The sequence below is a fragment of the Xiphophorus hellerii genome, chromosome 1, assembly GCF_003331165.1.
Source record: "Xiphophorus hellerii strain 12219 chromosome 1, Xiphophorus_hellerii-4.1, whole genome shotgun sequence".
In the NCBI taxonomy this organism is placed as follows: Eukaryota; Metazoa; Chordata; class Actinopteri; order Cyprinodontiformes; family Poeciliidae; genus Xiphophorus; species Xiphophorus hellerii.
The window spans coordinates 30,953,358-30,965,724 of record NC_045672.1 but is presented as its reverse complement, the minus strand read 5'-3'; the positions used below and the strand labels follow the sequence as shown (position 1 = coordinate 30,965,724).

The 12,367-nt window shown below is 38.9% G+C and overlaps 1 protein-coding gene across 3 annotated transcripts in view; it reads right to left on the bottom strand.

Moving 5' to 3' along the window:
• lama5 (laminin, alpha 5) overlaps positions 1–12,367 on the bottom strand; it is a 96,346-nt gene that overhangs the window by 52,195 nt on the left and 31,784 nt on the right. For all 3 annotated transcript variants that reach the window (XM_032560267.1, XM_032560275.1, XM_032560283.1), the window contains exons 4-15: positions 12,167–12,285; positions 11,072–11,242; positions 10,874–10,971; positions 6,084–6,199; positions 4,799–4,917; positions 4,622–4,712; positions 4,390–4,524; positions 4,242–4,307; positions 3,022–3,162; positions 2,329–2,466; positions 1,620–1,754; positions 371–505 (exon numbers count right to left, since the gene is read on the bottom strand). In XM_032560267.1, the coding sequence (XP_032416158.1) occupies positions 371–505; positions 1,620–1,754; positions 2,329–2,466; positions 3,022–3,162; positions 4,242–4,307; positions 4,390–4,524; positions 4,622–4,712; positions 4,799–4,917; positions 6,084–6,199; positions 10,874–10,971; positions 11,072–11,242; positions 12,167–12,285 (1,464 nt within the window). The remainder of the gene's footprint in view (positions 1–370; positions 506–1,619; positions 1,755–2,328; positions 2,467–3,021; positions 3,163–4,241; positions 4,308–4,389; positions 4,525–4,621; positions 4,713–4,798; positions 4,918–6,083; positions 6,200–10,873; positions 10,972–11,071; positions 11,243–12,166; positions 12,286–12,367) is intronic.

The window sequence follows — 12,367 nt, the reverse complement described above, 5'->3', positions numbered from 1 at the left end:
GAAAGATTTTTGAAGAATTGGCCCAAATCCTGTTATTCAATGGCGTCTAAAAGGAACTAAAAATTAGATGATTTTCTTTTAATACAACAAACATGCAAAATCTAAAAAGGATCAAACTTATAAACTCTGAGAGTCATGATAAGGTTAATGTCAAAATGTTGCAATTTTAACATTAATGTCAAACATTTTCTACAAAAAAGGGGAAATTTCAGAATTTCAAATGTCAAACATTTCTGAGATTAATCAGAAAATATCTGAGTTTCTGGCAGAAATTTGCTCTTTTTTTCCATCTGCAGTACAGTGGCCCAAACACGCCATCATAGATCTACAATAAATTTGTTTGATTTTAGGTTGTGTTTGTCTGACTTACGCGTGCAGCTCGGGTAGCCATAGTAACCGGGGGAGCACTGGTCACATGACGCGCCGCCGTAATTGGGTCGGCAGTGGCAGATACCCGACACGGTGCAGCTGGTACCGAATGAGGTGCGAGGATCACAGGAGCATTCTGGGAAAAAGAAAAAATATTTAAACTTAGATACAAAGAAACAAACATTCATATCTTTATATTAGACTGTTTCATTAGGGAGGTCAAAAGGTGCCAAAATTCAATCTGAAGATATTTGGATGATGAGTTATGACTAAATGTAACTTTCCTTTGAGATTCATAAAACATTTTAAAACTGCTTTTTCTATCTGCTGCCCTCTGCACTTCCCATTCAATTGATTTTATTATTTTCATGTTGTATCTTTTAATTTATTTTCTGTATTTTGTCCAGAGGTGTCAAGAATGATGCCTATAAATAACATGTATTATTAATATTGTTATTAATTTTTGGAAAGTAACAAAGTTGAAATGAATGAGTGGAATGGAACAAAATAAAAGAACAACATGTAATAAGATTAACATTAATTCATACATCTAATATTTTTTAATAAGAGAGTGATACTTTATTTAGGCTTTAGAGTTGAATGATTGAAACTGTTTTATCTGTATATTAATACACAAATTTTTCTTTATGCATTTGTACTTTTTTTCTGTTTAGCTGAATTTTATTTGATTTTATTTTACATCTTGAGTGTTGATTGTGTGTGGAGATAATCAATGTTTATCTGACCGCATATTTGATCAACTCTGTAAATATATCGTAAAACAAAAAGTACCTTTTTAATTGAATTAATCACATATTAGGTACAATGTATAAAGATATTTTAACTTTTATTTTGAAAATTAATCAACAAAGTCCCAAAATGAATCTGACATTGATGTCAGATTCTCCACAGGTTTTAACTGAAGTTATTGTTGCCGAATCCTGTCCTGTAGTTGATGTGTTAAAAAAGCTGACTTCTTTCCCTTTATAGCTCATTTATTAAAAACCTTCTGGTTTCAGCAGCTGAGTAAGCAAACTCTGGGAGCCGCCATTTTGTTTTTCATAACCCTTGAACTAGACCTGTCTCATATTTTCACATTTCCCTTTTCGTTTTTCCCACCTACTCTAACAAAAAAACCTGTTCTTTATGAAGCACTGTGCCGCTCCATAAAGTCTAGCCTCAGATGAAGTGCTTCCATATGTGAGGTAGAACCAGAACAGATAGATTGGGTCCGCTCTGAGGCTGGTTACCTTGACAGTTGGGGAAGGAGTGGAACCCAGATCTGCACTGTTCGCAGCGCGGACCCTGAAACTCTGGCCTGCAGAGGCAGCGACCCGACGCGTCGCAGCGCTCAGGGAGAGAGCCGACTGTGCTGCAACCGCACACTGCAGAGAGAGGTCAGAGGTCAGGGAGCGTCCAACTAAAGATGCTGCAGTGGCCGAATGGGCAGAAGAAAAGGAGGTAGTCCAAAATGTATGCATTTTTAAAATATCTTCACTGAATGTTATGTTGATTTATAATATTTCAATGCATTTATCCAACTTAAGAAAATAAATAATGACATTTAATTTACTTTAAGCCAAGGCTGTGACTTTAACACATTCATTTTGATTAAATGATCATACAGACTCAGAGGCGGAACCTTTGTATTTGTGTGTTTCTGGTACGCCTCTAAATCTGACACACAAACAACATCCAAAAATAAAAAAATAACAGTGATGAAGTTTTTGATTTTGTTTGACCTTATCAGTCTTTTCATTTACTCAGTTAGACAAGGTTGGAAATTTTAGGGTAACTGTAACGGAAATTAAGAGAACAAGAGCTGAATTACTAATTATTTTTTAAAATAAATAAAATAGATTTATTTTTGTGTAATCAACTAATGAGTGAAAATTTGAGTCGGGCAACATTCAGAGTCAAAAAAAAGCCCAAAGGTCCTGGGAGGAGGAGGCGACTCACGTTGGCAGAGGGGGTAGTTGAAGTAACCAGGCGCGCACTGGTCACAATGGTAACCATGGAAACCGCTCCGGCACATTCCATGACCAGTCACCAGGTCACATGACCCGTCCAGGCAGCCAGGACCCGAACACTGGCAGGCTGCTCGGAAACACAAACACAGACTGAGAGAGAGGCGGCAGAAACAGAACCGGATAACAGAACCGGACCAGACAGCAGAACCAAACAACAGAACCGGACAACAGAACAGAACCAGACAACAGAACAGAACCGGACAACAGAACATCAGAACCGACAAACAGAATCTGATATTTATTAACAGATCTATGAGATAAAAATAAATGAATCATTATGATTTTAATATCCTGAGAGTAATTTGACCAAACTGAAACTTTAACTTCAGTTTGGTCTGGATGGATGGAGAGGAAGGAAGGAAGGAAGGGAGGGAGGGAGGGAGGAAGGAAGGAAAGAATAATAATGAAGCTTCATTGGATGGATGAGGTGAAGGAAGAGAGGAGGGACTGAAAAATTCTTTAATTCCAGATTCTTCGGGATAAATCCTGAAAATCAAAGATCTAAAATATGAACTTCCTGTCCGCCATGTTTGGTGTTCCTGTCCGCCATGTTTGGTGTTCCTGTCCGCCATGTTTGGACAGATCAGTCTGGATAAATGAAGGAGCGTCGCTCGTCTCTCACCCTGGCAGTTGAGGCCGTAGAAACCCGGAGCGCAGGCGTCGCAGTGATCCCCGCTGAACCCGGGTTTACAGACGCAGGTCCGGGTCCGAGGGTCCGGCCTGCACGAGTTATCCACCGTCCCTGCTGCGCTGCATTCACAGTCTGCATGGAAAACACAATCACACTAATATGAAAAACTGAAGAAAACTGTAGAAAATGTTGGAAAAGGACCCAACAGAGCCAACAGATTGCAGGTGATCTGAGTTTTTGACCCACTTATCTCCTCTAAGCTACTTTCTGTTCACACCAGAGTTTTCCCAACACTCCCTCAAATATCTGAGGTAGACACAGAATAATTCACAAGGAGTCAAGGTCAGACGTTTGCTACTGTTTCCAAAACACAAAGAGCTAAAACCTCATTTTGTTTCAGGTTTCAGTCGCGTGATTACAATGTAATCCTCAAACTAATCTGACAAAATCCATCACAACCACCTCAGTACAGAGCGCTGTAAAAATTACTCACCCTGCTCTTCTTTAAGGGGTTTTAAAAACGTTTTTAATTAAAAAGTAAGTTGTGAGGACAATGATATTTACTTTTTCCAAAAAAAAAAGAGTTTTGGATACACTTAAAAAAACAATCAAAATTTCAAAACTTTTCATCATAATTCATCCTAATTGTTCTTTGTCTAACATTAAAACTTAAACAATAATTAGCTAAAACATCTATGTCCTCTTCAGTTTGTGCATAATTGAACAAGAAATAAATTAGCATAGATATAAGCTTAGTTTATAATTTTATATCTATGCTAACGTTCTGGTTAGCATAGATATACTCTTACTATATAACTAAGTTTAGAATTCATACGTCTGGTATGTCTGGTTAGCATAGCTAACGAAAAAGGAAGGAAGGAAGATGCTAACTTTATGGTTAGCATATCTAACCAAGCAAATCTTTGGCTTGTAAGATTTAAAATACACACAATGCAAATTATTGTTTGCTTGCATTGAATATGTGCTCAGATCCATCCTACTGCACACTCAGGTTCAGGTTTTGACCAAAACTGGAGAAGTGAAGTTTTTAACCATCACATTAGGAAAAGTGACATGGTTTTGTTTTTAAGAGCAATAATCTGTTGACAAATTAGAATAGATATGTATTCTAATTTAGATATCTAAATTAGATATCTAAGGAAAACACTTCTTATTTCTTATTTCAGTGTTTGAGTGAAGAGAAGACTTACTGATGATCTCTCCAGCTGGTTTCGCCTCACCGTTGTTGTCGGTGTTTGTGGGATCTGTAGGGATGGCTGGTGAACAGAAAGAGTTTCATTTAAATATTGTATCCATGAAAATCTGCAACATTTCAGGAATGTTTCTGCTCCAACTCACGGTAACACTGCGGAAAATTGATAAAGCCGCTGGCGCAGGAGTCACAGTTCTCCCCGGCGTAGTTCGATTTGCAGAAGCAACGTCCGGTCAGATCCTCGCAGGTACCGTCCGTGAACTCTGACTGGCAGTTACAGGCTGGAGGCCAATAAAAAAAAGAGAGAAATGGAGGACAGTCAGGACAAAGATGATGCCCTGAGCTGCGGGAAACTGATCGGGCAGCAGGTAGACTCACGCAGACAAGCCAGAGGGGAGTCGATGGGATGGTCAGGCGACCGATAGTAGGTGGGGATGCAACGCTCACAGTTGACTCCGGTGGTGTGATGCTGTCAGAGAAAGTTTCCAGAAGGTTTACACCATTAATGCTCCATCATTGAATGTAATAATGCCCCAATGCAGGAATCTGAGGTACCTGGCAGTTGAGGCAGACTCCTCCTCCTCTGTGGTGTCCGTGGACGTCGAGGCTGGCTCTCCGCCGGTCGACCTCGGGATCGTAGTAACAATCAAAGGAGTGGCGGTGACAGTTACAGGCTGAAAGAACCAATAAAAACAATTAAACCAATAAAAACAATTAAACCAAATAAACCAATTAAACCAAATAAACCAATAAAACCAAATAAACCAATTAAATCAAATAAACCAATAAAACCAAATAAACCAATTAAATCAAATAAACCAATTAAATCAAATAAACCAATAAAACCAAATAAACCAAATAAACCAATTAAACCAAATAAACCAATGAAACCAAATAAACCAATGAAACCAAATAAACCAATAAAACCAATGAAACCAATGAAACCAATGAAACCAACCTCTAATACCAAATAAATACTGGGAAAATGGTAGGGGTGGATGAATCTACATAATACCACGATTATGTCCAAATATACAGGATAAGGAAGAATAAACTGACAAATTTACATGTAAACCAAGCTTATTTTCAGTAATCAAATTTAATCCGATTAATTCTTTAATCTGTCAGTAAACATTGGAGTTTTTATTTAAAGCAGTTTGATGAAACTGAACAGAGTCTGAACTGCAACCAAAACAATTCTAAACCACAAGGACGTCAGAAACTCAACATTAGATAAAAAATCTTCTTTAAAAGTGAAAAGATTTGCAAACGTTGCCCTTTAGACGTAACTCTGTTAAATCATTATCCTGCTGAGCTTTAGTGAACTTTCTAAATATAACTGCAGTTTGACTCCCAGATATAAATGTAGCTAAAATGTCAATAGCACCAAATTCAAACTGTCAAACCAAAAACACAGTTATGATTTAGTTCAGTAAACCTAAAACAAAAATAGGTGATCTAAATGTCTAAATATATAAATCTCTAAAGAAATTTACGTGACTAGAGAAGAGTGTGTTGAGTTTATTCACATTTTAAGGTATCTGTATTTAACACTTTCATTTTTCTCCAAACTTGTCTTGTGTCCAATTTTTATTATTCACAGGAGGAAAAAAATGATGCATTATAAAATAATGTAAATGTAACCAGAACAACTGAAAACACATCCAAATGTGGTTCCCCTCCCCAACCTGTTTCTGCTGAGCGTCATTAAATTAAAGCCAACTCATTCTGTTGAACCAACACATGAAACACATTCCAGTGCAGGCTTCAGGGATCACTCCTTCTCTGTGTGTGTGTGTGGGCGTGTGTGTGTGTGTGCACCATGTCGGGCCCCACTCACGTTCGCAATCATTAGCGCTGTAGGTCGTCGCAGGTTTCCACGGTAACTGGTTGTACCCGGGGCAACAGTGGTCACAGGAAACACCGCAGGTGTTGTGCTGACAGTCACACTGTAACCTGTGAACCGACGAAACGAACAAGATCAGGAGAAAAACGATAAACTCTCAGCTCTACTGGGAGTTTCCCTGTTAGGGTTAAGAAGGTACTGATGTTTAACATTTCCTGTAGAAACAGGAAGCTGATGCTGCAGCTCAGACCAGCAGCTTCCCCGTTTCCTTCACCCTCTAATCGGGTTAGTCAGTGACCCCGCTGTCAAAACACAGCAGGGAAAGAGACAGAAAGACTTTTTTTATTACTCTGAGTTTCTTAACCAAGAACAAAAGTCCAGGCAGGACAGAGCGGGGCGTGGGATGAAGAGGAAAGAGAAAAAATATTAGCTTTTTATCACCCAACTATGAACTTTATTCCAGACTGACCTGATTAGAATCAGACTTTTAGAAATAGTGAATTTTCAACACTTTTTGCAGGTGAATTTTTTTAACTGCCCGCAAAAAATTCTGGTTTAAAAAAAAATTCACTGGCAAAATTAATCTCCAAAATTTCATTTGTAAATATTTGTCTGCAAATGTGGTGACCTGAGCTCAAGCTACAGACTCTAGTCTAGATCAAGTTGATCGGCTTTCAGCCAATCAAATTACGCTCCTATGATCACATGACAAGCAGCTTCCTGGTTACTGCTAAATGTGGAGACACCATTGTGAAATTTTGTAGGTGACCAAATAAAATCTGATATAATTGCCTAGAATAAAAATAAATGTTGTAAATTGAGCAACAAAATTGATACAATTCGCCTTCGGGCAAAACTAAATAGAAATGAGTTACGTTTGAGCAAAACCCACCAGATTTGTGTCGGATTTTCCCTGCGTCTACTTTTCCTCAGTGAATGTTAAACCTTCCTGCAGATGAGGCTCCCTCAGCCTCTGACAGACATTTGTTTCATTTACCATCTTAAATCACAGCCTGAGACTAACGAGGAGCTGAAATGAAGCCTAAAGATCGACTCCTCTCATTCCTTCTCTGAACAAATCTTCAAACCCAACACGAAGTCAGGAGAGATTTATCTGAATTCCTCGTTCTGGGTTTCCGTCAGTCAAACACCTGCCAGGCTGCTGTGTGTCCACAGACCCTCATGCCCGTTCTGGTTCTCCAAATGTTTAAAATACTAGAATACCACTCCAGTTACATCATCATATTTCCTCTGCTGGCCGTGATAATTGTTTAAGTTTCATTTAGAAAGCAGACGCATGACTTCACTTTAAACACAAGATCGGTTTGTTTCTGGGTCAGAACTCATGAACTGTGAGTGAATGAGGCAGGAAAATCTTAACGAGTTACAACAACATTTAATTCATGTTTGGGATCAAAAAAGTATTTTTGAAATGAATTGAGTGTAACTCTATTCCCGTGATGGATGTCTGCATCTAAAAGTGATCTGAGTTAGAAAAACAGATGTAAATAGTAACTGTCTGCACCTCCTGCAGGTCTGCATGCATGTTTATGCTGATAACACGTCTGTGCATTGTGTTCAGATCTCCTTTCACAACATCTTTCCTTTAATCTAACAGTCAAAGCAGATTTAAACATTATCTCCAGAATGCCCAACAGTTTATCATGTTAGCTTGTTATCCGTCTCCTTCCTCTCCTCTCCTCTCCTCCTAATCTTCTCCAGCGGATCCTCCAGAGCGATCTGAGACCCCATCCATCTCACTCTGCACCAGAAGACCGTCTGCAGAGGCTTCCAGCAAGCCTGAGCAAGTGTGGGTCTTCACACATGCATGGCTGAGTGCAGGAAGAGCAGAAAGTGTGAAGCAGAGCTGCACGTTTGTACATGAAAAAAACAACAAAAAAAAAACGCAGACGGGAAACAAGCAGACAGATTTGACTGAGTAATAATGGCTCTTCTGCAGCACCTGAGACTGACTAGTGAGAAAATAAACCCTGTAGTTTATATTCACAACAATTCTTTACCAACATGCTGTTAAGGTAATGAAAGGTTTCCCTCAGCCACTTATTTCCACACATGTGCTCCATGCGTTAAAACAAGCTCCATCCTGCCTGGACAGAAACACGCTTCATTCAGGCTGCGATCATAAACTAAGTTCATTTCTTGCCTGAATGTCTGAATTTACAGTAAAAAAAAAAAAAAAATTAAAAATATTCCTCTGACTTACTTTTAGTCTTTTTGTGTCCATTAGAAGAATTAAATACATTTTAAAAGAAATTAAAGCAATTTCTGTCTGGTTAAAACTAGCTACTCGGTTTGTATGATCTGAAAGGTGTGGCGTGTTTTTATTCTATACGATCTCTCATTTGCTAACAAACCTCGGTCTTGGCTTGGTTGAAGTGAACTCTGGTTTGGTTTGAATGTATGTGAACATCAAGCAGACTGGAGACCGCTCCAAAAGCAGGAAGTGGACTACAGCAAAGGGAATTCTGGGTAAATGCAACCAAAACAACCAAGCTAGCCTAATGCTAGCGGGAGAAATGACTTGTGGTCTTTAGCCAAAGACAAAAAAGAAATCAAACAACTGCTAAAATCCATTTTTGTTTTCATTTGGTTGCGCTCAGTGTTTCCTTCAGAAGTTCTTGGTGCAGCGCCCCCAAAGGCGAGGAGGGGAACAGGTTTTTTTAAAAAGCATTTGGTTTTTTGACACAGAAATGTTGCAGTTTTGGTCCCCAATCAAACTTTCAGCTGTGAAAATATCCTTAATTCCACAAAGCTGCAGTTTGGGTTTTATTAACAGGTATCAGAGTAAAGTGGGCTGAAAATAAATGCTTCTGGGTGATTCTTCTTTTTAAAAGTGTTTTAAAAAACATTGATTTTCCTTTTACTTCATAATTACAACCACGTTGGTTTATACAATGAAAACACACTGAAGCTTCTGTTTCAAACGTGACAAAATGTGAAAACGTTCAGGAATTGTGAAAACGTTTGTGATGTAAAACATTACAAACATGTCGACTAACATTTACTGTAACTCAAAGACGTCTGGCAGCACCTCATCTCTGATAATTAAACTCCTCGGTTTGATCTGAAGAATCCCCCTGAAAATTAACTGTCCTTTCACCGGCAGGCTGACATGCAGTAACAGCTTCCAGAACTCATTTTCATCACAAGTCTGCAGGTTTGTATCAGCCAGACGGAGCTGAACCAGAGCGAGACCAAATGATTCCCATCAGATTCGTAGCCTGAAGGTTTCAAACCGGTAACTCTCTTTGTGCCACAGTGACAACGTCAGTCAAACATTTTAATAAGATTTTTTTCTCAATTAAGGAAAAAAACACACAGAGATTCCACCTTTCAGAGTGATTAAAGCCAGATTTATTCATTTGAGTTCATGTGGGATGGCAGCAGGCGCCGTTTCAACATGTTTCAACTTTTCAGATGTAAAACTGCTTTACTATTTACTTACGTCAAAATTAAAAAACATTCTGTTAGTAGAAACATCTTTACCTGTTTCATGACCTTATTGAATTCAATCTGCCTTCCAACATGTCTCTGCTTATTTAAACGCTCTGTAAAGGCGAAATTTGGACTTTGACTAGGCCACTGCAACATCTTCATTCTCATTTCTTTTTACCTCTATTAAATCACTGATCAACACACAACCTGGGTCAAGTTTCCTGTTTCACTCTGCAACTTTTCAGCTCACAACAGTTCATGGTTTGCTGCAAAACGGGCCCATATCATCATACATCCACCACTCTGCTTGACAAAAAGTGAAAAATAAATGGCCCTGATTCAGAAAACCCTGATTTATTAGTTTGGACTTTAACTCATTAATTTTGATTAACTAACTACACAAAGGTTCCGGCCAGAACTTTTGTTTCATGTTTCTGGTACGTCTGTAAATTTGACGCACAAGCCACAACCGCTAACAACAAAGATGAACAACAAATCCACTTCTTGTTAATTTCTACTACAAGAAACGATCTTATATGAACAGACTACTGTGTTAAATGGAGTTAGCCTATCAGTGAAGCTATTCAAGCCTAAAATAGCATCTCAAAGCTAAATGTAGCAGCAGCAGAGATGCTAACGCTAAGGTCAGCGTTCACAGCCCATATTTCTATCAGGAGTTCTTAAATAACCTGACGAACAGATAAAAAATAATAAATATTAACCTTGTTGAGCTCGTATGTCTTTTTTTCAATAACTTGGAAACAAAAAGTGTTTTTGAATTGAAACTGAAGCTTATTTTGTCGAAATATGTTTCTTTTAATTTCAGATCCTGTAATACTTGGTTATATCAGTTTTAATCGGGTCCCACCAGTAGTGGTTTTGATTTTTAATGTTTTTCATTTAGTAAAGAAGCTTATGTTGATTCCGTAGACTAACCGCATAAAAAATATTTTTTGCTGTTTTTTTGGGGACAGGAGGGTCTGACTGTACTGAGCGGCGATTAAAATGAAAAGTTTGAATTGAGTCCCAGTATCAGTTTATTTAAGGTGGCTGGTTCCTACAAGCCTGATGAGACATCAGTTTTTCTCTCATGTATTAACATTTCTCCTTCAGTTTCATTCATTCCAATGCAACAATGCAAACGAAGCAAGGCGGCCATGTTGTTTACAGAGAAGAAGGTCTTTAAACTCCTTCAAATACCAAAATTTCAATCTATTTAACTTTTCTGCCATGAATTAACATTCAGGCCTGCTAAACTAAAGTTCCCAGAGTGTCAGATGCAATTCCTGATAAATAAAACCTACCGGTTTGAGAAATCAGATTCTTACTTGTAAGGGTCACTGGGGTCGTTGGCGTTGCAGGCCTCGGCATGTCCATTACACACACACCTTCCTCCGATGCTGATGTCTTTGATGCTGTAGTAGTACTGCAAGAAATCAGCAGCACACAGGGAGTTATCAGCTGCTTGTTTTATTAATAAAACCCCTCCAACCCTGTTCTAACTGCCCCCCTCGGCGGGGCCTCACCCTGCGGGTCACGGTGGGGTCGCGCAGCGCCTTGCCCATCAGGTGACCCAGCAGCGTGTTCGTCCTCAGGAAGCGGAGCCGGATGTTGGTGGCCTTGGTGAAATCCCTCAGCACTGGCGAATAGGAGAAATTCATGGCCCCGGGCCGGCCGTTCACCAGGGACACCACAATCTGACGTTGGGGGGCGCCAAAGTTATCAAGTGACAAATGAAGACAAAAAAAATTCCAAATGTAGAAATTCTATAAAATGAAAGATTTTTGTACCAATGATTGTTATTACTCGCATGTAAAGTGGTTGATCATATCTATTTCTTTAAGTTTTGGTGATATTTAGAATAACTTGTGTAAAAAAATAAGAACTGGAATACAAATTCTTACTTTTGCATTAGGAAAAATAGTAAACATTAAAGGTAACTTATTTTTCTTCCTGACACAGGTTAGGATAGCTCTATTTACAACACAATACATGCTAATAAAATTTTTTGCACAAAATCATTCTTAGATAATCAGTTTTTAGTCTGCTCAGTTTGCCTATTTTGTTTTAGGGCCTCTTGTCACTTTAAATTCAAATGAGTTGCTGCTGGCAACGCCCCCCCAACTCACCGTTTACACTTGCAAGTGAAAAAGGCTACAAACTGATGCGCAATTACACAACCGAAAAGCAGAAGTGAAGCCTCCTGCACAACTAACAAAAAACAACAAGTGGTTTCTGAAAGGCAAGACATCGAAACACTTGTCTTTTCCAGACGATAAGCGACAAAACCAGTTTCTGGTGCTGGTTTTTATACAGCGATAAAACCAACTGACCAAACAAGACGGAACTCTGCTGGGGTTGCTAGGTAACGGGTGGAATGCCGCTGGGGTTGCTAGGTAATGAGCTGTTCTTGCTGATTTGTGACATTACATTCCAGGTAGTATTCAAGACACCAAAAACATTAACTTTGTGTCAAAAAACGTTTTTATGAGCAGCAGAAACCCAAATAAAATGTGAATTTTGCCTAGTAGCTCCCCTTTAAAATAACAAAATTAGCATAAACTCAACGTTTTAAACAACGTCTGTCTGTTACTAAGTATTTCCTGCACATGTTGGATCACCTCTCCGTTTTCCAGCGGGACTATTCGTGAGTACTCGGTGGTGCAGATGATGTCGTTGTCGTTGTTGATCCTCTCGATGGTTCTCTGTCCAAAGCGTTCGATGCAGTCCCTCTTAGACGCTGCAAAACACACAAAGGCAACGAAGGAAATCACAGAATGTTTGCAAACATTTATGGATCCCCCACCAGGTTTGCAGCCTGA